The 25,982-nt window shown below is 39.6% G+C and overlaps 9 protein-coding genes across 9 annotated transcripts; 5 read left to right on the top strand and 4 right to left on the bottom strand.

Annotated features, from left to right (window-relative positions):
- Positions 1 to 450: 450 nt before the first annotated feature.
- On the top strand, positions 451 to 3,939 carry BO70DRAFT_356860 (uncharacterized protein; the record flags this gene model as incomplete). The annotated part of the gene is made up of 5 exons (XM_025541953.1): positions 451 to 454; positions 686 to 691; positions 842 to 873; positions 981 to 996; positions 1,616 to 3,939. The coding sequence occupies 5 exons, from the start codon at positions 451 to 453 to the stop codon at positions 3,937 to 3,939; spliced, it is 2,382 nt and encodes a 793-aa protein (XP_025394380.1).
- Positions 3,940 to 4,741: 802 nt separating this feature from the next.
- On the bottom strand, positions 4,742 to 5,533 carry BO70DRAFT_190555 (BUD31 family protein). The gene is made up of 3 exons (XM_025538499.1): positions 5,295 to 5,533; positions 5,081 to 5,211; positions 4,742 to 4,941 (listed from the first exon to the last, which is right to left on the bottom strand). Exons 1-3 carry the CDS (start codon positions 5,464 to 5,466, stop codon positions 4,798 to 4,800), a joined length of 447 nt encoding a protein of 148 aa, XP_025394379.1. The 5' UTR covers positions 5,467 to 5,533; the 3' UTR covers positions 4,742 to 4,797.
- A 95-nt stretch (positions 5,534 to 5,628) lies between these two features.
- Positions 5,629 to 6,323, top strand: BO70DRAFT_366862 (Tim10/DDP family zinc finger protein). Its single transcript, XM_025544450.1, has 2 exons — positions 5,629 to 5,891; positions 5,984 to 6,323. Exons 1-2 carry the CDS (start codon positions 5,792 to 5,794, stop codon positions 6,151 to 6,153), a joined length of 270 nt encoding a protein of 89 aa, XP_025394378.1. The 5' UTR covers positions 5,629 to 5,791; the 3' UTR covers positions 6,154 to 6,323.
- Positions 6,304 to 7,583, bottom strand: BO70DRAFT_366860 (60S ribosomal protein uL23). The gene is made up of 4 exons (XM_025544449.1): positions 7,507 to 7,583; positions 7,188 to 7,249; positions 6,834 to 7,120; positions 6,304 to 6,762 (listed from the first exon to the last, which is right to left on the bottom strand). The coding sequence occupies exons 1-4, from the start codon at positions 7,532 to 7,534 to the stop codon at positions 6,675 to 6,677; spliced, it is 465 nt and encodes a 154-aa protein (XP_025394377.1). The 5' UTR covers positions 7,535 to 7,583; the 3' UTR covers positions 6,304 to 6,674.
- Positions 7,584 to 7,800: 217 nt separating this feature from the next.
- Positions 7,801 to 9,087, top strand: BO70DRAFT_190411 (25S rRNA (adenine2142-N1)-methyltransferase). Its single transcript, XM_025538497.1, has one exon. It carries the CDS (start codon positions 7,982 to 7,984, stop codon positions 8,840 to 8,842), a length of 861 nt encoding a protein of 286 aa, XP_025394376.1. The 5' UTR covers positions 7,801 to 7,981; the 3' UTR covers positions 8,843 to 9,087.
- Positions 8,864 to 11,267, bottom strand: BO70DRAFT_190430 (putative transporter). Its single transcript, XM_025538498.1, has 6 exons — positions 10,935 to 11,267; positions 9,929 to 10,869; positions 9,740 to 9,868; positions 9,588 to 9,685; positions 9,338 to 9,504; positions 8,864 to 9,267 (listed from the first exon to the last, which is right to left on the bottom strand). Exons 1-6 carry the CDS (start codon positions 11,111 to 11,113, stop codon positions 8,886 to 8,888), a joined length of 1,896 nt encoding a protein of 631 aa, XP_025394375.1. The 5' UTR covers positions 11,114 to 11,267; the 3' UTR covers positions 8,864 to 8,885.
- Positions 11,268 to 12,215: 948 nt separating this feature from the next.
- BO70DRAFT_383412 (translation termination factor eRF1) lies at positions 12,216 to 14,354 on the top strand. The gene is made up of 5 exons (XM_025545586.1): positions 12,216 to 12,297; positions 12,454 to 12,633; positions 12,696 to 12,745; positions 12,814 to 13,942; positions 13,997 to 14,354. Exons 2-5 carry the CDS (start codon positions 12,513 to 12,515, stop codon positions 13,999 to 14,001), a joined length of 1,305 nt encoding a protein of 434 aa, XP_025394374.1. The 5' UTR covers positions 12,216 to 12,297; positions 12,454 to 12,512; the 3' UTR covers positions 14,002 to 14,354.
- BO70DRAFT_366855 (prephenate dehydratase PHA2) lies at positions 14,288 to 15,727 on the bottom strand. The gene is made up of 2 exons (XM_025544448.1): positions 15,657 to 15,727; positions 14,288 to 15,596 (listed from the first exon to the last, which is right to left on the bottom strand). The coding sequence occupies exons 1-2, from the start codon at positions 15,708 to 15,710 to the stop codon at positions 14,706 to 14,708; spliced, it is 945 nt and encodes a 314-aa protein (XP_025394373.1). The 5' UTR covers positions 15,711 to 15,727; the 3' UTR covers positions 14,288 to 14,705.
- A 136-nt stretch (positions 15,728 to 15,863) lies between these two features.
- BO70DRAFT_433479 (uncharacterized protein) lies at positions 15,864 to 19,457 on the top strand. The gene is made up of 7 exons (XM_025548411.1): positions 15,864 to 16,632; positions 16,694 to 17,050; positions 17,945 to 18,000; positions 18,091 to 18,241; positions 18,295 to 18,392; positions 18,792 to 18,834; positions 18,888 to 19,457. Exons 1-7 carry the CDS (start codon positions 15,894 to 15,896, stop codon positions 19,301 to 19,303), a joined length of 1,860 nt encoding a protein of 619 aa, XP_025394372.1. The 5' UTR covers positions 15,864 to 15,893; the 3' UTR covers positions 19,304 to 19,457.
- The last annotated feature ends 6,525 nt before the right edge of the window (positions 19,458 to 25,982 follow it).

Genomic DNA, 25,982 nt, shown 5'->3' with positions numbered 1-25,982 from the left:
CTTACACACACAAATATATATATTTAAATTAGGTCTATCCGTACTACACGTTATAACATTGAACTGTGCCCGGCCTAACCCGCCAGGGGGATCAACCAAGCAGCACTGCGCACTGCCTAGGTAAATTATAAGGACCAGCTGGACACACTACTCCATACTGTCTTCTGCCTTAGCCTAGCTGGATTATTGCAAGGGCCCCTGGCTTAACCCAATCTCCTTCTTTCAATCCCCATTGTCGCGAGGCGCCCACACACTTAAAGTGCGTACTTGTAGTAGGAATTGGTGACTTGATTGAGTCGCTGGTGCTGTACGGAGTACTGAAGCCCCATATGTATTTCTGGTACAAGGTGAATATAGGTATCTGGATCATGGGCCGATGATAGGTGGTGGTGGTGTTTAAATGACAGGTCACTACTCCGTAGGGAGTGAGGAGTACTAAATAATAGCACTATGAGTAGATAGTAGTACTATAGTCGCTGGGCCGGAAGGCTTTTTCATCAATTGACCGTGGGTCCCCTGGATCTGCATAGACCGCCCGTTCATTGGGCGGGATGAGCAAGGCGGTGTCAAGGCCTGCATACCTCCGAGATACGGAGTTCTAGTCGTACTATTCCGTACTACCACCATACTTTGTTTTGGTACATTCAATGTAAAGCATACCTAGTACTCCGCATAAGGTACATAGTACGGAGTAAGTAGGGAAGTAATAATATCTCGAGTAGCCCCTGAGGTAGACTAGTGTTGTACCACCTCACCTTACCTAGGTAGGTAGCTAGGTCGGTACTTACGTCTTACCTACCTCAGCTACGGAGGACTACCTTAGGTAACTGGTTAATTACAGATACTGTACACGGTACCTGGGTAAGGGAGATAGTAAGCAATTCTTAATTTTCCCGGATCTTTCTACTGCTCAATATATCAGGAGAAATGTATTCCTGACACTCGGTGCCTAGTAGGTACCTGAGTACTACCTACTATAGGTACACCTGTACCTGGGTAGGTAGTGTGACAATACTGGATACCTTCATTGGGCTCGTCCCGAGGACGGCTCGACGCGTGACGCGGACGCGCCGTAACCATACCATACACATCAGACGAGGCGCGTGGGAAATCAACAGGTGCAGCACCGTCCTCTTCCTTTCATTCCTCAGTCAACTAAGCATTATCCACACAATATCTTGCGCATATCTCCCCCCCACCCTGCTTGAAGGGACCGGGCAAAGGGATTTGATTTTAGAGTCGAGCCGCGTTCCCGCCCATCTATCTCCCAGGGCTCTTTTCACTGATAACCCACTTGATCTAGGTAGCCGGATCTCTCGTCTTTTCAAGATCATTTTGCGCGCTGCCATCATCCAACTCCTTCTCAGGAGCGCAAAGACGGCAAGAGAGCGAGCAGCTTCATTCCACGAAACCTGACTGCATTTTGACTTAGTCGACCGATTCTATCTCCGCGTCGTTTGATATAGCCGTTGTCCTGGGGCCCTTTCGTTCTGCCATATTCTAATTCGGATCGCTGCCTCGTTCGCGCCTCTGAGCGCTTGGTGGCTTGATCCTCAAATACTGTCGCATTGTGCTTTTGTATTACACTACTGCCCGAGGACTGCATTCGTCTTAGTACGGTGTGTTCCTGAAGCCAACTGCCCCGTTTTTGGTGCCCTATTGGAGCCTAAGGTGCTTAAGCCTTCATCTCTCCGCGAAGCACTTCGTGTCTCCAAATCTGCCACGCGTCAAAAGTTCCGTGATACTGAGTTAGTGCGACGAGGTCTAGCTCGCGGCAGTATGAGTCCTACACGTCCTGCGCCAACCGCGCAGTCAACCTCAGGACTCTCGTCATACAAAGCTATTTCTAAATCACGCCCTCGCCTAGAACCTTCGCCTTTACCTCTGCAGGCCACAGAAAATGCATCGTCCGAGCAGGACTGTGTCCTCAATCCGACATCCTCCAGGCCACATAAGCCTTCTCCCAAAAAGCCGTTTCGTGGCTCGGGCAGTTCATTTTCTGGACGTGAGAAACTAGGATTTGTGCCCATAACGGCTCCGCCCCCCCCGGCGTTTACAACAGATTCTCCGTCCAAGAGGTCGGCCTTCACTACGTATCATCATAACACTCCGGTTTCGTCCTCAATGCCTCAATCCGCTTTATTCACGACCTTCTCGACAGTGAGCTCCGGGAAACAGTCGCCGAAGGAAGCTCAACCTCTAGATGAGCCTCCTGGCAATAATTTTGCCGACTTCCCCGAACCTTCGTTGGTATCTAACGCTCCTCTGAAAAGGATGCTTATGGATGCGGCGCCACTGAAAGAAGGATCAACCAAGAAGCAGAAGCGTGAAGGTTCCAGTAAAATATGTTTGCCGGAACCTCATGAAATGCCCACTATAGATGATGATGGCACAAAGCCCCCCTACAGCTACGCGACTCTTATCGGAATGTCTATACTCCGTGCGTCCAACAGACGGTTGACTCTAGCACAAATCTATAAATGGATCTCCGACACATTTTCGTATTACAAAAACAGTGATCCTGGTTGGCAGAACAGCATTCGACACAACCTCAGTTTAAACAAGGCATTCATCAAGCAAGAAAGGCCGAAGGATGATCCAGGGAAAGGGAACTACTGGGTTATTGAACCTGGTATGGAAGTACAGTTTCTCAAAGACAAGCTTCAGCGCCGCGCAACCATGTCCAGTCTTCCTCTCCCAGCGGCTCCTAAGGACAATGTGCATTCGCGGCCTTCAAATTCTGCAACCTGGACAATACCGCCGTCCACATACCCATCGGCAGTAAATCACGCAAAGCCGGTGGATTTATCCTCTGATGCCACCCTTCCTGCTTCTGATCCTGCTCTCCAGGAAGACGTGAATGACGATAATTCCAACCTTCACGTGTCTCAAGCTCCTGCTCGTTCATCCCCCCTCCAACCTATACAATCGTCACCTCCTGTCGTACCACCCCGTTATATCCGGCAGGGAACTCCCCCAACTCCGTCTCAGACCGTCACTTCCAGTATCATTCCCATTGATAATAAACGAAAATCTACTGCAATGAATGATAGTGGCTATTTTTCCTCGTTGGAATCTTCTGCAATGCGGCCAAATAAGGCTGGTCATATCTTGACCTCGGACCTCGATATTGACCCACCTCGCATCAAACGGGGTCGAGCGGAAGAGGAGATTGCTCGCATTCGAAGTTCTTCACATGACATTAGCCCAAGCCAATGTGGCATCTTGAAGGAGTCAGGGTTGCTAGTAGGCTCGTCTCCGATTCGTGGTGAATATGTCAGCATGCTACCGCCTCCCATTACTCCCGTCATAAAATTCAAGAAGCCTGTCAAACCGCCACCTTCAGTATCACCGAACACAAATCTCCGAAACCACCGCAAGAAGATCCAGCAAATGGTCAACTCTCCAATAAAACATCTGGGTCTCGCCGACGAAGATCTTCCGTGGAGCCCAGCCTTTAATATCCAGGACGAGACATTCACGCCAACTGATAATCTTCACTCAAGTTTTGATGTCTTTGCGGACCCTGTCACGGAAGATATCTCGACGTCGGCTTATGGTTCGCCAGAGAAGCGTTCAGTCAAACGCGTTCGAACAGATGCCACGGGATCAAATGGTAACATACTGGCTGACATCACGGCCATCAATGCCAACGGCAGGATGAGTATACAATCGTTACCATCAACAGCAAAAGCGAAGGGGCTACTTTTCCCCGAATCGCCATCTAAACGGTCCGAACCGGGGCGTTTCATTGATACTGCTCATGACGATTTCTTTTCTTTTCACCTTTTCGATGAAAGTCCCGCCGAAGTAGATGGCGTGGATCTCCTGCAAGGGTTTCAGAAGATCGGTGGTTCAAACAAGGAAGGACAGTCGAGGTCTAAACCATACCTGCCACGACCTCAGTGCAATACTCGAAGTAATACCTCACTGTTCTGATGCTTAGGGTCATAGTTTCACCAACAGGTGTGATGACGAGGAGAACCGATACCCGAGTCTAACAACATATTACTCAATATTTCTCAGCAAGTGCTTAAGGAAGGATATATCTGCTTTGTGTTGCGTACAGCTTTCAACAAGTTCATGCGAGCTGGGACGCCAGGGCTGTTTTTTTTTTTAGGAAAGGTCTCTTATTTTGTTTTCGTACTGCTTCGCCTTCTAGCCGTTGGGATTCTTGGAGTTATGGGTTGATTCAAGGGGCAGTCGGATCTAACATTTATTGGGCTTGGGATGAGCTTGTCTTTTTTTAACGACATTTATGACGACATTTGGTAAGATGTACATGAGCATGGTATGTTTGAACGAACCTGGGTTTCTGCATGCACTTTTGATTTAGTTTGTTTTGATGGCTGTTTCCAAGTTGTTTAACACGTTTTCTTCATAATGCTTGGATCTATCGGTTAGCCTGTTTACTGTGGGGTGGCACAGTTCTCGTTATGTTCTTGAGATGTTGGGAAGCCAATGAAACACCTGCACACGATTCTCAAATCTTAGATACGTACTCAACAATATACATTTTCGTGAGTATAGTTGCTCTTTATTGTGAGCATGGCCCAATAGATCACGGACTGGTGCCTAGATTAACAATCATGGATGTGTCCGCTAAAGAGCATGGGAGAGAGGGGGTGGGGGTGAGAGCAAGATTAGCAAATAGAAAAGATATTCGAGTAGTTCGCAGTTCCTGACCCCAACGCCATAGATAAATAGAGGGGAACCTGCCACAGGGTTTCTCCTGTTTCCACAAAAAAGAAATTGATTCGCTAACGACGTTGAATATTCGTCGTTTCCACGACCGGTCTAGTCGCTGCTGGCACAGCCTCGACATCCACAACTGACACATTGGATCATCTGATCCTCCTTAAGCTGCGCTTTTGGGACCCGACAAATGCAGGTTGCGTTGAAATTTGTTTCCTTCGTCTGTATGCAACGGAGGCAACACAGCTGCATACACGGAGGAACGAATCAGTAACCTTATTTACTGGCCTGAATCGACAGACTCTGGTGGGTTGGTCTTGCCAGAGGCGTTGGAGGGGGAGAGGAGGAGGAATAACAGAAAGGGCAAACGATAAGAGGAACAAACCGTTTCATATCCCTGCTTTTTCCATTTAGCAATCAGGTTTGCATCCGCATAGTTATTCTTGAGAAGCCACTCGTAAAGCTGTCTTGATATAGCTTCCTTTTCGTAGTATAAGTCATATACGTATCTAGAGCCTATGCATAGCATTAGCCTTATGGAATCGCTAACAGGAAGGATTGAAAATGCTGGAAAAGCAATGCCGGTCAAGAATGCTTACGCTGATGGCTTATCTGAAAAATTGGCCATAGCATCTCATGCTTCTTCTTGCCATCATGCGATGCGTTCTCGGCATCTTTCATTTTATTGCTGAACTCCAGTAATGTATCCTCTATGTCATCAAAGCCTGCCGGAGGAGGCTTGCGATTGCGGGAGGTCCGGACCGGGGGCATTTTTGGGCTGTAACGATTGACAGGATGATGAGTGGGTGCCGAAGATATTGCACCTGAATGCGCCGAGGCTCCGCCGAGATGGATGCTTCAAGAAATACGCGGCGTAGCGGTGGTTGCTTCTTCTGCCACAGCACACCGCCTTTAATTCTTTCGGGGAGAGTCGCCCAACTCAATTGAACATCATCGAAAGGAAAATATATACGTCTTTTTGAGAACTGCATCAAACATACCCACGCGGTGTTCTCCCCAAGCTATAACCCTCCCCCTTTCCCCCTTTTCTGATCCCATTGTTTTCCTGGCGCCCCAACCTAGTTCCGGCATCAAAATGGACCAGCAGCTCGATGTTTCAAAGCTCAGTGAAGCCGACAAGAAGGAGTTGACCCAGATTCTTACGAGCGAGGCACAGAAGAGTACAATCCAGCAGAGTAAGTCAGTAGACATATCACTGCGTCTTTTCAAATCAGCATCCCCGTCTTTGAAAGCTTTGGCGTGATCAACTGCTAATAGCCGTTATCAGCCGTCCACCATCTTTCCGATATTTGCTGGAAGAAGTGCATCACCGGAAGCATCTCATCAGGCCGTCTTGACCAGGCAGAGGATACTTGTGCACAAAATTGCGTGGAACGGTGGATGGATACCAACTTTGCAGTCCTGAAACACCTTGAAACCCTACGTGGTGGACAATAGGTTGTTTTTCTCACCCACGGGGTCACTGAAGATGGCCTGTATTTTTGCCTGTGATTTTCATAATGGGCATGGTCATATCTATTAGCTCACCCATGTGGATCAATCTACCGTTGTCAAACATGCAGATTCCCTCATGTACTACTAGTATGGATAGAAAATATATGGTCTAGTCACTACTATCTGTAGGCACGTATCACTGTTTAAAAGCGCCCGAGAAACCATTGAAATTAAATACAGATGCCTGATTTCGACAATAGGACCTGCTCCAAGCGGCTCAACCACGGAGCTCAATGCCAGTTCTAGGATCAAGAGTATAGAGTCCGGAGACTAAGGTCGACAACTACGAAGCCTAGAACAAGTCTTGTTCGTGATAACAATCATCCATTCGAGTAATTCCTTTTTCTTTTTTTTGGAAAGATCATTCAGTCTTCGTTGAAGCACTGGCAGTTTATTGTATGACCGGTATTCATGGACCACCGCGCAAAATAGAAATGTTCACCCAGACCCAGAAAAAAGTTTATCTAGACGATAGCAAGCTTGGTAGCGGCAATGTCCAGAGCATCGACATCGGGAGTTAGGCGGGCAAAGGCCTTCTTCAAGCCATCGGGTCTAGAAAGAGGTTAGACAACTTAAGTCCCGCAAATGATCCGTTATTTTCACGCCCAGTAGGATCCCCATACCTAACAAGAGTGTTGACCTTGACAGTATCAACGTCGTACAGCTTCTTGAGAGCGAGCTTGATCTGGCGCTTGTTCGCCTTAACGTCAACGATGAAGACCAGGGTGTTGTTCTCCTCGATCTTCTTCATGGCGCTCTCCGTGTTCAGAGGGTACAGAATGACCTTGTGGGAGTCGAGACGAGGCCCATGGGGAATCGACTTGCGAGGGTACTTGGGCGACCGGGAGAGCTGGAGGGTCTTGGGGCGGTGGAAGGTCGTCGAAGTGCGGACCTTGCGAGCCTTATGCGCCTGGATAATCAAACAACTTCAGTAACCCACAAACCACATTTTTGGTGATAATGAGATGAGAACGTACACCTGCACCCTTCAAGACTGCCTTGGCAGCAGCACCAGCCCTGTCGCTGGGCTTAGTCTTGCCTATAAATTTCAACACGTTAGCGTGACCGTTAATCCAAGAGCTGGCCGAAGTTCCGTCTCTTGAGCGATCATCACAGTCATGGCAGAAACAAAACTTGTCTTGCTTAATCGAGATGTGCTGTTGCTCGTGCTGACAGGACCACAATCAAGTGTCGCGTCTTGCAGATACCACAATTGGGCGCTCACAAAACCGCAGTCCGGAAGATAGAAACTTTGCAATTTGGAGGGGACGATCATATCGCACAGTGTCTACCTACCTTGCTTGTTTTCCGACTTAGGGGCCATGGCTGTCGTCCGGCGCTGTCGTGGTGATTGTCGCGGTGTCGAGTGTCGAACTATTTGGAAGACATTCGCTTAATGAAAAACCTACGGCTTGCTGTGTGGGTCACCTGACCAGCCCTCATTGTCGGAAGGTTTGGATCTCTTGGCGCCCGCCACTCGAACAGGCTAGTTCAGCCCTTCCACCTTAAGCCGAGTACACGTGATACGGTACAGTACCAGCATTACCCGGAGTCACAAAATAACTGAAGTCACTAATTGGGTTTGCATTAGCGTACTGTAGGTACGGCGCGCTTGTAATCGGCCATCATTATTGCCACTGCTACGGAGTACTTCGTACCTACTTGCCATTCAGCACCCACAGACAGATAAACCGCTACGGCACTCGAAGACACCTCAAGGCAAGGAATACCGGAATCTCCCGTTCTCTTTTTAGGGATTCTTTTACAGAATATGGTTTCATCTACTACACGGCGCAAAAGGCCCATTCCTCTATCTCGCACTCGGCCTCCCACAGCCCGGGCAAATCACGCAGCTTTATCGTCCAAAGCTACTCGGAATCTTATCCGGTCCCATCATCGCCTCCTCAAAGCGCGGGCACAGGCGTTGCAGGCTGGCGATGAGATCCTAGCCAGCGAGATTGATGCGCAAATCCGGGAGAATGGGGGCTTGGAGAGTTATCAGCTCGCGAGCAAACTTGGCCAATCATTAGACCGCGGAGGGGACTCCAGCAAGGCCCTAGTCGATTGGGTAGCTTCACGATTACGACCGCTGGAAACCACGCCGTACAAGTTACGAGTGCTGGAGATTGGAGCTCTGAGTACCAAAAACGCTTGTTCTATGAACAGATATCTTGATGTCACTAGAATTGATCTGAACTCCCAAGAACCGGGGATCCTGAGGCAGGACTTCATGGAAAGACCACTTCCGAAAAGCGAAGACGATAAGTTTCATGTGATCAGCCTCTCCTTGGTCCTTAACTATGTTGCGGATGCCGCCGGCCGAGGTGAGATGTTGAAACGCTGTGTATCTTTCCTGACGAACTCATCTCCCCCCGGATCCTCCATTGCCATCATCCCCAGTTTGTTCCTGGTCTTGCCGGTTGCCTGCGTCACCAATTCGCGCTACCTCACGGCAGGCAGATTGGAAGATATAATGTTCAGCATGGGCTTTGTCTTGTCCAAGAGCAAGCAAACTTCCAAGCTGATATTCCAACTCTGGGATCACAATGGTGACTATAAGCCTAAGGTATTCAAGAAAGATGCAATGAATCCCGGCAAGACGAGGAACAATTTTGCAATCGTGGTCAAGTGACACGATCGCATATGGGATGGGAAGGGCCCCTTTATCCGAGTTATCACATTGCAGAAATGGTCTCTTGTGGTAGGAATGACCACGCAGTCCCAACCAGTGCTAATACTGATGATAATATTAGAAGAAACCAGTCGAGCAGCCGTTCCTCTCCACTGATCTGATCGCCGAATATTTTCAGGTGAAATGCAAGCGGCAATATGATGCAGATTGTGAAACATAAAGCTGACCCCATCAATGCCATGATTCTGTCAAAGGAGGGGAAAAGGACTGCCATAAAAACTATTGTTGCCACAATAAATATGCGTATAGTGGCTCTTGTCAATCTTTGAAGCATCGATTTCATGCTTTTGGAGTGATCCGTGTCAAGTTCAGGGCCAGACCCAAGTCCACAAAGGACTTCGACTGTGGCCACAAGCGGCCGGCAGCTGTATGTGTCAATTAAGGTTTCATGTTCGAGGAAGACGGAAGTGACCACGGTGTATTAATAAAACTTACTTTAGCGGTACTTTAGTGATTGGAATGATGGCGATAAATATAATCATGCAAATAGACAATGCTCGTGGATATTCATCGGTCCGCAAGATGTTGGCGGTGACTTCATCCCGAACTCCGTCACCAAACATCATCCAACCCACTATGGCCATTGCACAATCTAGGGAGTACTAGCAGACGTATTCTAGTTAGAACTGGAGGGAAACAAACCCCTCTCATGTTATTCTCTGACATCCGCTTCGAGTTTGCTCACCGTAAAGATATACGTCACCCAGAGACTCTTTCCGTACTTCTGTGGGTGTCTCATATCACGATATATGTTAGGAAACACACCATGACCACCCCACGGTGCTTTTGAAAAGTCAGCAGTTGCCTTATATTCCCAGTGCCTAAAGATCGACTCACACATAATAAGACCAAAACTGAGGGGAATAGTGGCCCAATGGTCGGGAAATAAATATGTTCTCGCGGGTTGGATAAGTGAACCTGGGGCGGTTGGTTTCATGAACCCATCGATGCATGTTATAATAACGACTTTAACTGTTGCTTAGCTTGCTTTGGGTAATATAAGTTGGAGAAGGAAGAAGCACATACTAGATGTACAAGAAAGTATGCCAAGGATACTTGTCACACTCAGGAATCGCAAAGGCACAAAGTTGAGAGGGATGAGCAAAAGCCCACATATGATTTTCCACTGCAGAATGCTCAATCCGGGGATGAGGGCCTGTAGACTGTCTGCAAAGAGTACAACAAGGGCAACACAGGCCCCAATAAGTTCCAAGCAGAACAGGAGGCTTGTCACCAAGCGTGCATGGTGGCCAAAGCTGATATACGCTAGATCAGCATAGGTCACAAGGCTCTTATCAACGTCAAGGCACTTTGCAAGAATTTTAGCTGTATATGATGTCGTGACTGCCGCGAAGAGAAGGAATAGCAGTCCAAGGAGCCACCCGGCCTGTTTCATAGCTAATGGCAGACTTAGCAGGCCAACACCTATCAAGACATTGACGGAATTGAAAATTGTCTGTGGAACAGTAGATTGACCGACGACAACGCACTCCCGTGTACCATCCTCGTGTTGCACTTGCTTGACAAGTAGAAGCTTCCTATTGTGCTCCGCGGGCGCATCGCTGTAAGTTTGTTGCTCTCTGTGGAACTGTACGGCATGCTTTCGCGTGGCTTCGCTAACGCGAGAAGAGATTGTGCCATATGAAGTTCCAAGCGATGGTTCGAGTATATCTGCAGTCGAAGTCCGCTTTCTTGAATCGTCAATTCCTGCTAAAGTACTGTCGTCTGCTTCTCCGTCGATGCTCAGTAATGGTCTTGTAAGACCGGTCTCTTGATTGAGGAGATCACGCGATCGTGAAGTATTGCTTGCCGCCGCAGCCCATTCTTCATCCGATTCAGCTGTCGTGAATGAGGATCGTCGGGGTAGAACTTCGGGAAAGTATGCAGCTCGCTGCCATGACCGGGCAAAATTGTCGATGCTATTGACACCGCCTGCCTGCCTAAAACGAGCAGAAAAGGATCCCGATCTGCGTACCGCACAAGGTCAATTAAGGGATAGAGCGCCGCAAGTAGGGAAGGAAGCGGGAATCACCTTGACCTCTGGAAATCATGCTCTTCTCTAGGGCAGCTGTCGTAACTGGCTGCTAGTCCACTGGGAAACACCTCGGATCCGAAAGCCGAATCGGCACTTCCGCTACCATGTATCATGCGCCCATAATGGCTAGATCCTGCCTCGGCGTCTGCACCAACAGACGTTGAGAAACCGGACATCCTCTTGCCCCGTTCTTTCCCTATGACTGACGTGTATATAGTAATAGGACTTTGCTTTGGGTGGCAGTTGTAACAGCTGTCGAGGATACGTGCGAGAGGGGGGCCTGTATGCAAAAAACAGCTGTTTCCAATGTCGGACTTGCTTTGGATGATTGATTCAGAAATCGATCTTGCACGGCAAAGGGACGGGTAACAAGCCAGGCGAACGCAAGGTCAGTGGGAGACACTATCAGGGATACTAAAAGGCGCAGCAGTCACCAGGCCGCACAACACGATAGCTGGTAGGAAACTGATAAGCAGACAGCGGTTATGGATAAACAGGTTAGCTACCTCCCAAACAGGAAAGGACGGGAAGCTTCCACAATGATTATTGATAAGTCCAATGAGAAATCATGGCGAGATAGAGGAGAGCTTCTGTGGGTTTTGGGGGAAGAGGTGTGGGGTTTGCTTGAAACTACATCATTACTACTGCACATAAATGGGGTTCTTGCCCTGGTACAGAGTAGTCATGGACTATCATCTGTATACCTATTAGGTACATGCTCCGTAGCGGTGGTCGATAAGCAATTGGGGTTGGTTCACCATATCATGTTATGTACTCCATGTGCTGGGTGGGAGACACAGCCTCTTGCGATAACGGAGACGTCATCCCACTGGGATTTGAGAAAGCACCCGCGGCGTGATGGGGTTTCCAGCCTATCCAGAATATGTATATGTAGATGGGACAGGGATGGATGGACCTTGGATTGATTGAACCCAAGGAGAGAAGGGCATTTACTCACTCCGTTGTACGGTGCACTACCGTAGAAGTAAGGTATATCCATCAAGTACCTAAGAACTAGGTACTTGGTATCTAAACACTACCTTGCTGTGTAAGCACCCTCAGCTCTAAGGTAGCGTCAGGTACTCCGTAACTACGTAGTAGGTACTAACCGTGAAATCAACAGTATCAGGTCATACATACATAGTAATGGTACGGACAGCCAGCAACATGTCTAACCACTGTGGACCCGACATCCTTGTGTGAGCACCCGCTTATGTCATCGCTACACTAACTAACAGGCGACCCGACCGACCGACTTGTCGCCGGTCGCCCCCCCATCCGCCCCCCACGGTGCCTGATGAAAATTGCTTAACACCCCGCTGGACTTGGACGGCATATCGACCAGCCGCGAGAGAGGTAGGTATGTGACCTGGCTGCCCCCCATCCCAAATCATTCACACTTACTCCCCCTTTAATCGCTTCTTCCTACGATTTTTCCAGAACAGTAGCCCCCCCTTCCACCCCCCCTTCCCCAAATTATCCGCTTGGGAAGCTACTGCCGCTGACGGTTTCAAAGCAAAGCAAGGCCACGCCCTCATCTTCTTTTGGTCGGATAATATTGTCGCCTCGCCCAACATGAGCGCGGCTCAGGCGAATGAAGCAGAGAAGAACATTGAGATATGGAAGGTGAAGAAACTTATCAAGCGGTTGGAGCTAGCTAGAGGAAATGGAACCTCCATGATCTCTCTTATCATTCGTGCGTGTCCCCATTCCCCCAACTCCGTCAGCACAAGATTTCTAACCCCAAGCGCTCTACAGCCCCCAAGGATCAGGTATCCAGAGCGGCAAAGATGTTGGCCGAAGAATTTGTGAGTCACCGTGACCGCAGGACCGACGGGGCTGCTTGCCCATGAATTCCACTAATTACATACTGCAGGGCACTGCATCTAACATCAAATCCCGGGTCAACCGTCTCTCTGTCCTGTCCGCCATTACTTCCACCCAACAGCGCCTCAAGCTTTACAACAAGGTTCCACCAAATGGTCTAGTGGTCTACTGCGGCGAAATCATCACCTCCGAAGGAAAAGAGCGGAAGATAAACATTGACTTCGAGCCCTTCAAACCCATAAACACGTCTCTTTATCTCTGTGACAACAAGTTCCATACCGAGGCTCTCAGCGAGCTTCTTGAATCGGACCAGAAATTCGGCTTCATCATTATGGATGGAAATGGTGCATTGTTCGGAACACTGAGCGGCAATACCAGAGAGATTCTCCAGAAGCTGAGCGTTGATCTGCCCAAGAAGCACGGCCGCGGTGGTCAGTCGGCGTTGCGTTTCGCTCGTCTCCGCGAGGAAAAACGCCATAATTACGTGCGGAAGATTGCCGAGTTGGCCGTCCAGAACTATATTACCAATGATAAGGTTAACGTCGCGGGACTGATCTTGGCCGGTTCTGCTGATTTCAAGAATGATCTTAACCAATCCGATATGTTTGACCAAAGGCTACAGGCTAAAGTCATTAAAGTTGTTGATGTCTCTTATGGCGGAGAAAACGGCTTTAACCAGGCCATTGAGCTGGCTTCGGAGACCCTGAGCAACGTCAAATTCGTCCAGGAGAAGAAGCTTATCGGGAAGTACTTCGAAGAAATCAGCCAAGATACTGGAAAGGTTTGCTACGGCATCGAGGACACACTGAAGGCATTGGAGCTCGGCGCAGCGGAGACCTTGATTGTGTACGAGAATCTGGACGTCACTCGGTGGGTCCTGAAGAGCTCCAGTGGCTCGGACGTTGTTATCCATACTACAAAGTCTCAAGAGGACAACCGTGAATTATTCATTGACAAGGAAACTGGTACCGAGATGGAAGTTAGCGAACAGATGTCTTTCCTTGAGTGGCTAGCTGAAAGCTATAAAGACTTTGGCGCGGCCTTGGAGTTTGTTTCGGACAAGTCCAGTGAGGGAAACCAGTTTGTAAAGGGCTTCGGTGGTATCGGAGCCATCCTTCGGTACAAGGTTAATTTCGAACAACTTGCTGACTTTGAAGACGAGGACGAGTTCTATGACGGTATGTCTTGTTGATCATGTATCAGTCCATGTGCTAATTTTGCCTCCCCTGTAGATTGACGGTTCAGCGACCTCGCGGAGAGCGAGGATGAAGGCCCAGAAGCTCCAAAGGTGGATCTTCTGACGGCTCGCCCCACGACTCGTGACGGCGGCTCTCATGGCAAACCCATGGCTGCAATGGCCCACACCATAAGCTTGCCTGGTCAAACCCCCGTGAAGCTGCCTAGTGGTATGTTGTGTGAAAACTACTTATGAGAGCAATTTTCATATCTGACAGTATCTCAGCAGGGCCATCCAAGCTCCGTAACATATTCACCGAAGTTGTCTAGACAATCTAGGTTGACGCTTGGTTTTTTATTTATATTTCAAAAAGATGATAAATCTATCGCACGGAGCCTCAAGCAGCTTTCCACCGATGGTTGTCGATTCCATAATCATTGGGCAGGCATGCTTGGACTGTTTAGACCAGTATATCACAGTACTGGAGTTGATCTTTTTGTTTTGCTCGTCATTGCACTTCATTGCCATATCAACAAAAAGGAAACCAGATTTCCCCCTCTGTTCTCTGTTTTCCCTCTTTCAGCAGGACTGTAGATGCCTGTAGAGCTGGTTTCACACGAAATAGAAGGCCTGCATGAAAACCGAATGCCCCAGAACTTGCACTTCATTTGAAGATTCTATAGTATGTCCATGGCACATGCAGCAGATGCACCAAATAGTTGGCTCGTTGAAGTAGTAATTTGTTTAACATTTGTCATTGCGTCCTAAAATGGCACCAACCGATCGGTCCATGATCCCAGGTGTCTGCAGCTCTCAGTAACTCTTTCTAGCCTCTCCATGATCTGAGATATTGAATCCTTATGTTGACCGGTTGGAATAGCCTGGCCCTCGACTAGGAATACATATTTCCACGCTTGTATTTGGCTCGGTCGGGTGTTAATACTGGTCAAATTGATACCGCGATCCTTAAAGATCAGAAGAGCTTCTGCCAATGCTCCTGGACAGTCCTGGCGAATCATGAAGGATATTAATGTCTTCTGCGCAGTTCGGGTGACTGAAGTGGGGTCTTGCGCCATCGAGACTTGGATATCCTCGAAGGAAAGTCGACCTGCACGGCCCGACGTCACGTTTCTGAATACCAGAAAGCGCGTGGTGTTGTTGGCCTTGTCCTCAATGTTTTCCTCCGAGACATCTAAGCCGTGGTGTTCTGCAGCGAAGCGACTGGCTATCGCGGCACTTCGCTCAACTGTCTCTCTTGACACGATCTCCGCGCCCTTCGAGGTCGATGAGACATCTTGCCTTTCGACGCCCTTGAAGGCTCCTTCAAGAAAACCTTCACATTGACCCCATGCCTGCGGGTGAGTATACAGCTTGGTTATTGAGCTGTAGCCCGGCCGCCCCGGGGGGGACAGACCTTTTCGAGTCAGAAGGCAGTGATGGACTGTCAAATAATGCTCCCCACACACTTCAACATCGCTGTAGATTCCTTTTGGATCCGCCAATAGATCAAGGGTTTGTACAACAGAGCCGTTTGTTGAATTTTCGCAGGGAATGATAGCGTAATCTACCTTGTCGTCTTGCACTGCAGCGAAAGCATCCGCAAAAGACACACAGGGCAATAGCTCGGCCGAGGACCCGAAGCTTTCAACCGCTGCCTGGAAGGCAATGAGTTAATGATGTTATTGTTATGTGGGCGGGCCTGGTGATTTCCTGACCTGGTGAGAGAATGATGCCGCAGGGCCCAAGAACGCGATTCTCATAGACTTCATGATGGCGCTACCTGTTGGGTTGCTTTGTCCTGACCTCCTGCCAAGAGGTCCCTTGTTTTTCCTTGGGATTGCGGCTGACATAAGTGATCAACTAGGTTCAACTTAAAATAAACTGAAGCTCCGTCCGCGGTTGGCTATTAATCTCGAGACCCAGTCCTACCTGTTCGCCAGGTTCTTTACCAGATGCAGCCATTACGCATCCATGTGGCTCTTGATTCTATACGGAGAGGCCGGCAACATGGAAGTCTCCTACAGCGTGTAGGGTGGCAGCTACAAAGCCCCCCTCCCCTAGCCACACGAGCATACTCATCTCTTTCCGAGCATCTCCATCGGGAATTGACCTCACGGCACGTACCCTTAGCTTTTGATTATATGCATCCCCAGCCGTCTCATCTCTTGAACTTAACATTATTTGATCTCCTCCCAGCGGTAAGCTCGGCGCCCGGTGATCTCCCTTCTGTTCGCACACCTCCTCCCTTGTCGGCAGGTCACCATTTAGTCTACTTCCCTCCCCAGGTCTCACTGTCACAGCTACTGCCAGACGGGACTGATACGTTACATACCCCGGGAAGTCCCTTTAACAGGCGGCTGTGGGCCGGGGGCCGGGTCCGATTTCTGGCTGACAATTCGCTTTGTCTCGATGGTAGTCGGGCTGTTTGCCTCGAAACGATTCGTGATGTGACGGTAACGGGTCAGCCAGGGGATGAAAGGGTAAATGTCAGAATTGAGAGGCGGATAGGAACAGTCCAAGAGGATGAAGATCAACGCAGTATCAGAGAGCGGCTATGGAAGGAAGACGCGGACGAAGCTGGTCAATCATCTATTATTGAGGACAGGAGTCTGGTGTTCATGCGCGATAACCCCTCTGGAAAGCTCACCCACGACAAGGCTTGCTTTGATACAGATCGTAGGGCTGTTAAATGTGCGCAAGGACTTGATTACCACCAGTCACAATTTCCATACTGACATCCCGTCCCTACCAGCACCTTCCAATCCATATTTCCGGCACAGCATAATACCCAACAAAGCCCTGCTGTTTCGCTTCTCGGCTCTTACATTTAATGCCCATGCTATACACATCGATGAGACGTACACGCGAAATGTGGAGTGTTATCGTGACCTCCTCGTCCATGGACCGCTGACTTTAACATTGCTTCTCACGGCACTGCAGGCCTCACTAAGTAAGCTAGGACTGGCGATCTCGGAGATTTATTATAAGAACATTGCTCCCCTCTATGTTGAAGAGGAGCTGGCCATCTGTGGCAAGCCCAAAATGGGCAAGCACCACACAGCCTGGGATGTTTGGATCGAAGGCACAAACGGGCGACTTGCCGTGCGAGGTACTGCCCGTACCCACGCTGGTTAGATGTGATGGTACTCGTGCAGTGTGGTCACAGATTTGACATTCGGACCCAGAAAACGGCTTGGATTTGTCAGTCATTTGTTTCCCTAGTTAGTCTCGAGAAGGTAGAGTTATCCGGATGCCCAGTAGCGAGACCGCTCGGGCTTGAAAAAGGACTACGTTCTTTTCCCAGTGAGATTTTTGTGTGGGCTATCTCAACTATGTCTTATTTCGAAGGTCTCGTGTATATACTTTTCTCCGAGGACATAATTCTTTGGAGGCAGTAAATTTACAATCCGGTAAACCCAGTAAACCTGGTAAAAGGAATAACCAGTGGGCGTCGCGTTCAGTACAGCGTAAATCACACCTGGCAGAGAATACTCCGTATTCCGTACTGGCGCTCCATACGGCATCGGATGATCCTTCCTAAATTCCTTCCACTGGCTGTCTTGGAAGGTCTTAACCAAATGCTTAACATTAGCTATAATTTTTTCTTTTGCAGCCCTGAGAATAGCCTATGATTTCTCTTTAGGTAACCTAGGTAGTAGATTACTAACCTACCAGGTGGTAGTTATTCGTACCACTCCGTACTACTCCGTAAGGTAGGTGTACTAGTAGGTATTAATCTAGTCCTTTATTATTTGCAGGAGAGGCTCACTTGTGGATTTGCGCTTGTCGGAACGGATAAATAGCATCCGAGCTAAAGCTAATACACACATTCCTAATTTCCTATAAAAGCCCATCTTCCGCTCCATTGTTCTTTCCTCGCACGTTGCTGCTCGACCATCTGCAGCATCCTCCTATAACTGAGTGGCACCGAATGTCGTGTCTTGGATAGGATATAACTTACTTGATTAGCCCCCCTTCCCCTCTCTCTCCTGAGACTCCTCAGTACAGCGGCTCCTGGACTACAATGGACCTGTTTTGGGCTGCTCCTCCTGTCACCAGGTATGCTCTAATACCACCGGAGTCCACTTACGGTTCTTACTAACAGGCCTTCCCTCTAATAGAACTATAACATTACTTACCATTCTACAGTCTGTCTTGGTCCATGGTGGCCTACTGAATGGCTATTATGTGGTGTTTCAACGTCACTTTGTCTTCAAATTTCTCCCGGAAATATGGAGGCTATTTTCGCCCTTCATGATTACCGGTCCAGGCATTTCTCTGATTTTTGATGTTTATTTCAGTATGCTATTACGCCGGCCTGGTATAACAGGCTTATCAACTAACCACCCATAGTGTATACCTATGGCAGCCAATTGGAAACTGGGTCGTCTCGGCTCAGTGCTCCGGGTGACTTTGTCACATACCTGTTTTTCGTAGCCTCAGTGATCGTGGTGAGTTGTTGAAACATTTTGATTCAAGTGTCGTTGGATGAGAACCCCGTCATCTGACCTGCCTGCTTTCCATTTTTCGCGCCAATGTTTGTTTGTTGTTTCATAGTCACCTCGCATATCTGCCCGCCCAGCGCAACCTCAGCTGAAGCGGTTCCTGGAAACGAGGAAGATCGCCCTTGCATCCCACATAGTACCTCCTTCTGATTCTTAGGGCTATGCTGCGTTGCAGGCATGGTGGGACGACCAGTGAGATAGCCAGTGTGATGAAATCAGTTCACTCTGGTGGTTATGGTGCCCTACATATTTAATATCTACTTTCTTTGTCTGTTCATATAGACTGTCGCCTTCCCCCCTTTTATTATGTAGCCTGCTTGAATCACCCACACTAACAAGGTGAAGCTCACAGCAGGATGTTTATTGAATTGTATAACCTTCACGTCTGGTGAGCTCATGGCAATATATTTCTTATGCCGATCAACACTGACGCGCCCCTAGCCTTGATCCTAGCATGCGTTTACACATTCTCTCAAGACAACAGAGGTAGAAAGGTGACCTTCTTTGTCGTCCAAATACCTGTCGAATTCCTCCCGTGGGCTATGCTCACTTGGACTCTGGTCACCTCTGGATGGCCTGCAGCCTTGCGTGATAGCACGGGTATAGCTGCTGCGCATGCCTACGATTTTATTACCCGCATATATCCGACATTTGGTGGTGGTAGAAACCACCTTATCACCCCGGTGTTCATCAGCCAGTACTTTGCCGCTCAAACCCCGCGGCCCGGTCCTCGTGCTTATGGAACTGTCTTTCGTGCTGCGGACCAAGCTCAGAACCCATCTTCGGGTGGGTGGGCTTCGTCTTTCCAAAGTCCCTGGAACAGAAGAGGTCCTGGACGAAGACTCGGAGGTGACTGAAGGGGGACGGACGGGATGTAATCTTGACTCGTTGATCGGCTCGATAGTATAAACTATTGCAGTAATGCAAACACAGCGGTAGCTAGCTATGTCGTCATAGACAGCGAAATGAAGCCGTCACCTTGCTGCAAAGATCTTTTCAGGAATCTATGTCATTTGAAACGTAACGGCATCTACGGACTGAGCATGGAAGGTACTGTACGTAGGTAATAGAGACCTTCTGCAACGGTCATTTACATTTACAATTAACATATTAGGTTAGTGTCAATTTCTTAGTAGCCCGCTAAGGCCTAATCAGGATAAATCTCTGTGATTAATTACTTATAAGATGCATGAACAAAGTATAAAGACTAGTATTTATTATTTAAAGAATTAGATCTAGTATAATAATTACTAAATAGTTAGTAATTAGTAAATATTAAGAATTACTGTTTTAAGAAGAATTAGAGTGGCTTAACCTGACTGTTATATCTTAACCTTAATCTGGCCATAATCTGACAGTTAGATTAAGATATAAAAATTTTTTAATTATATAATTAAGATTAGATTAAGATATAATTATTATTATAACTATTTATATCTATTAATTAAAAAAATTAGATATAATAAATAAATTAATAATTATAGATTAATTTATAATATATATATTTTTTTTATATAGATAATATATAAAATATAATATATATTTAATTATAATATAAATATAATAATATTTTTTAAATATAGTTTATTATTTAATCTATTTAATTAATTATTTTAAAAGATATATTATACTTTAGAAAAGACTTTTATAAAATCTAATATAAAAAAAATAAATAAAAATATAGAATATTTATTTTTTATATTATTTAAAATAATAATTATAATAATATTAAAATTATAAAAATTAAATCTTTATCTCTATCTAAATATATATAATAATTAAAGACTTAAATAAAACTAGTTTTTTTAATTTTAATAATAATTTATTCTCTAAATTATCTTTAAGATTATTTATATTTTTATTTTTATTAATATAGAAGATAGTAATTATCTTATTTTTTTTTTTAAATATAAAAATAATTAAATCTAAATTAATATTATTAAATATATTCTAATATTTTTTATTTATAATAAAATAATTAATATATATTTAAAGTATAATTATTTTAATTATATTAAGATAAAAACAGCTTTAATAATAATAATAGATATTTTAAGAATTATTAAAAAAATATTTAATATTAATATTATTAATTATAATTAAGAGAAAATCTTTAATTATTTAATAAAAAATAGAAAACTGATTACAGTAGAATTTTTAATAAATAAGAATATTAATATATTTTATAATATCTAGAATTATATTAATTTAATTAAATGTTGTTATTGTTGTTGTTGTTGTATTGTTTAACATCCGGGGGATCTTGGGCGATGTCTAGGGTCCAAAGACCTCCCATAAGATATAGAAACATGTCAAGCTATAGAGATTATATATATAAAGTATACTTATAAAAGATATTTCTAACTATTAATAGTAATAGAATTTATTAGTTGATTATAGTATTTCTCTGATTTATAAAATATATATAAAAAATTCAGACAGATTAGTAAATTATAGATAAAAATAGAAAAGATAAGACTTAAAAAAATAATAGAACTAAGATTAGCTATTATTAAAATATTAGAAATACAGATAAGAGTATAGTATAGATAAAGAATTAAAAGATTATAAATATTATTATAAAAAAAGATAAAAATAAATATAATATATTTAGGATTTATTATATTATAAACTTAGCAGGTGCAGAATTTAAAATAAAACTCTATAATTTAAAAAAAATCTGTGAATTTTTTAAATTTAAAAATCTATAGATAATTTAGAGTCTTTTATTATTTAATAAAGAATACTAAAAATTATCTTAGTCAGTTAGTAAAAATATATTATATATATTAATAAAAATAAGATATTTTAGACTTTTAATATAATTATAGATATAGATAAATTTAGTATTAATATAATTAAACTTATAGTAATATTAGTTAAAATCTTTATAAGAAAAATATAAAATAAGTTAATAATATAATAATAAATAATATATATTTAATTTTAATTCTAATTTAATATAATAATCTTGATAATTATTTTATTATTTATTATTATAGCTAGACTTCAGCCTGAAGAATTTAATAAATAAACTTTAAGCTATTTATAATAAATAAAGCTTGATTATTTAAAATTATATTATTTTTAATTTTTTTATTAGCTAGAGTATTTACTGTTTTATTATTTTTAATATTTATATAATCTAAAAATTATTTTAAATCTATTCTATATTATTTAATAGTTTTATAATATTTAAAAATAATTTATTATAAAAAGAGTATAATATTATTTCTAATATATTATATTACTAAGATATTATTAATATAGAGCCAGATTTAAGTATTTTTATATTTAAAAAAAATAAAAATATATTCTAGATCTTATTAGATTTTAACTACTTTTATATTAAAAATATAAAAATATAATTTTAGTATCTTATAGCTAATAATAATCTATCTTTAGTCTATATAAATTATATAGCTATATTTTATATATATAATATTATTTATAATTATATATTACTTTGAGCTATTAAAAAAGATTATAATATTAATAAATAAAAGAATTCTTTATTATTTCTAAAATTTATCAGTTATAATAATTTTATTAATATTCTATATTAAATTAGTTCTATATTTAATAATATAATATAAAAGAGACAGTATAAATTATAGAATATAAAATAATAATATATTTAAAATCTAAATCTTAATTTTTATTTATTATCTCTAGCCTGTACCGCGGTCCTATATAATTATTAATAATATAATTCTAAGAATTAATAAATAAATATTATTAATTATTTTAAGAATTAAGATAAAGAGTAAATTATAATTTAATTTTTTTTAATATTCTTATAATTAAAAGAAGCTCAGTATTATAATAAAGAATAATTATAAAAATAATTTATTATATTAAAGAAATTTCTCTTATAGCAAGAGTAAGTATCTTATTAATAATATTAATATATTATCTATTTTAGGTATTAACTATATTTCTAATATATCTTAAATATTTAATAAATTTTATTTATTCTGTATATTATATCTCTATATTATATAAAAAAAAAGAAGAATATATATTATAACTATTTTTTTTAGTATTAATATTAAAAAACTATTAATAATTTTAATAAAATCTTTAATATATTAAAAAATTATCTGTGTTTTTATTATATAAATAATTATATAGTATCTTTAGCTAAGTTATTTATTAAATTAGATCTTAAGTTATTAAAGAGTAGACTATTAATCAGATTTCTTAAAAATAATAATAAAACAAAATAATAAAAAAATTATTTATTTTAATAAATAGAGCCCTGAAGCTATGCTTTTTAATAATATAAATTATTTTTAGCTTTTTAAAAATAAAAATAATTTTATCAATAAATTCTCAGCTAAAAATCCCGCAGATATTTTTTATAAAAAGCTTAATATTTTAGTTAAGAAAATATATAGTTTTATATAAAATAATATTATTAATATAATTAAAGCATAGTATAATATCTATTCTGAAAAGCTTTATTATAAAAAAAAAAAGAATTAATAAATTTTTTTTTTTTTAAAATATACTATAATTAATAGAGTAATATAATAATATTATTTTTTTTAGATATACTTAAATAATTTAATTAATAAAAAAACTATTTATCAGCTTTAGTAGTAAGAGAGATTAATCTTAAATAATTATATACTTAAGAAGCTGCTGTTGCTAAGATAATATATAAAGTATAATATATATTTAATTATTATATAAATATAATAATATTTTTCAAATATAATCTACTGCTTGATCTGCTTAATTAATTATTTTAAAAAATATATTATATTTTAAAAAAGACTTTTATAATATCTAGTATAAAAGAAATAAAAAAAAATATAAAATATTTATTTTTTATATTATTTAAAATAATAATTATAATAATATAGAAATTATAAAAATTAGATCTTTATTTTTATTTAAATATATATAATAATAAAAGACTTAGATAAGACTAGTTTTTTTAATTCTAATAATAATTTATTCTTTAAATTATTTTTAAGATTATTTATATTTTTATTCTTATTAATATAAAAAATAATAATTATTTTATTCTTCTCTTACTTCTTAAATATAAAGATAATTAAATCTAGATTAAGATTATTAAATATATTCTAATATTTCTTATTTATAATAAAATAATTAATATATATTTAAAATATAATTATTTTAATTATATTAAAATAGAAATAGCTCTGGCAATAATAATAAATATTTTAAGAATTATTAAAAAAATTTAAATATTTAATATTAATTTTATTAATTATAACCGAGAGAAAATCTCTAATTATTTAATAAAAAATAAGAAATTAATTATAGCAGGACTTCTAGTAAGTAAGAATATTAATATATTTTATAATATCTAGAATTATATTAATTTAATTAAAGATATTTTAAGAAGCTATATATTTTTAATATTTAAATATATCTTAAGTTCTTTATATATCTTGGCTGCGGATAAGAGTTTTTAATATTTAAAAATATTATAAAAATCTTATCTAAATCTAATAATAATTTAAAGATTATTAATAATATATTAATTACTAAATTCTGATTATAATAAAAAAAGAATATTTTTTTAAAAATAATTTAATATTTATAATATTAATTAATATTATTATTTAGCTATATATTTTTCTTAAATTTTTTAAGCTTTAATATTAGATTTAAAATAATTATAATTATATAGATATAATCTTTTATCTAATAAATATAATAATAATATTTTTAAAATTTTTAATATATATTATATAAATTTTTAAGAATTCTTTTTTTTTAGAATATCTACTTTTTTTTAATCTATTAATTAAATAATTTAGATAATCAAAAAAATTATTATAAATATTATAAATCTTATAAATAATAGGCCCAGTGTTTTTAAAAAAATAAAAAATATAAAAAAAAAGATATAAAAGCTTAAGAAGATATTTTATTTATTTTTATTTAATTATAATAGAATAAAAATAATTAATCTTATTATATTTATAATACTAAATAAAATTTTTAATTATTTAATAAAGATTAAGTATTTAGTAAATTATAAAATAGATTAAATTTTAATAAATTTTATAATTAAAAAAAAGATAATAGACTAAATCAGATTTAAATTATTAAATAAGTAAGAATTTTTTATAATATTAAAAACTTATATTTATAAATTATATAATTTTCTAAATCTATAATTAAAAATTAAGATAATAAACTAGCTAATAGAAGACTTTTAAAAAATTTTATAAAAAAAAATTTTATATTAATTTTTTATAAATAATTTCTAGAATATATTTTTTTAAAAATTCTTAAAATATTAAAAAAAGTTTTAAGATTTTTATTATTATTTTTTTATATATATTTAATAATATTATTTAAGATCTTAATCTAAAGTTTCTATAAAAAATATTAATTATAAATTAAATTATATAAATAAAACAAAGAATATAATACTAGCTTTAAATAATCTTTAAAAAATTAAAATTAATTAGAATATTATAAAACTAAATATTCTAGCTAAATTAAGTTTAAAATTTAGCTAAGATTATATTAAATATTATATTATTATTATTAATATTATTAATTATTATATTTAATAATTAATAAATAAGATTATATTTATATAAGATTAATAGAATAATTATAGATAAATTTTTATTAATATAAGATTTAAATATTAATTAAAAATCTATTAAAATCTTATAGTAATTTATATCTTTTATTAAAAAATATTTAATTAAAATAAAAAATATTTTCTAATCAGAACTAATCTAGTAATCTATTATAATTAATATTTATTTAATATTTAAAAATTTTAATAATAATTATATATATATTTTTTTAGATAATTTTATAAGATATTCTTTAATTTATATTTAATTAAAAAAACTTAATTTTTAATAAAAAAATAAAATAATAAAATTAATTATTTATTTAAATTAAATATATTTAATAATTCAGAATAATAAATAACAGATAATTATAAAATATAAAATTTAATTTTAAAAATTTTATTTATTATAAATTATAAAGATCTAGAGAAAGATAATAATTAAAAAAGATTTATTTTAAAAAAATAAATAAATATTTCTAATAATTCTTTACTTAATATCTAACTAATTATTTATTTAAATATAATTAATAATAATTTCTTCTTATAATTTTTATAAAGATACTAATTTAAAAAACTGGTTTTTAAGTTTTTAATTTTTAAATATTATAAGATATAAAGATATATAATATAATAAATATAAAAGATTTTATTAAAAATAAAGAATAATATATTTTTTAAAAAACTATCTTATATTATTAATAATTGTCAACAATATGGGCAGACTCGCCAGTTCGCTGCCTAAGGCTCACCAGTTTGCGGCCTCAGGCCAGTTAACTGCCTTAGATTACTAGTTGACAGACTGATAATTCCAAGTTCTGCCTACCCCGCAGTGGAGTAAGAGATCTTATTTTTATTAATTATTCTAGCCCCTATTTAATCATTGGTTCTATTATTCTTGGCCCTGTTCTATTTATATAATTTTTATATGATTTTTATATAATTTTATATGTTTT

This window comes from Aspergillus heteromorphus, assembly GCF_003184545.1.
Source record: "Aspergillus heteromorphus CBS 117.55 chromosome Unknown BO70scaffold_55, whole genome shotgun sequence".
Lineage (NCBI taxonomy): Eukaryota > Fungi > Ascomycota > Eurotiomycetes > Eurotiales > Aspergillaceae > Aspergillus > Aspergillus heteromorphus.
The sequence above is the reverse complement of the archived record's forward strand: the minus strand, read 5'-3'. Positions and strand labels throughout refer to the sequence as shown.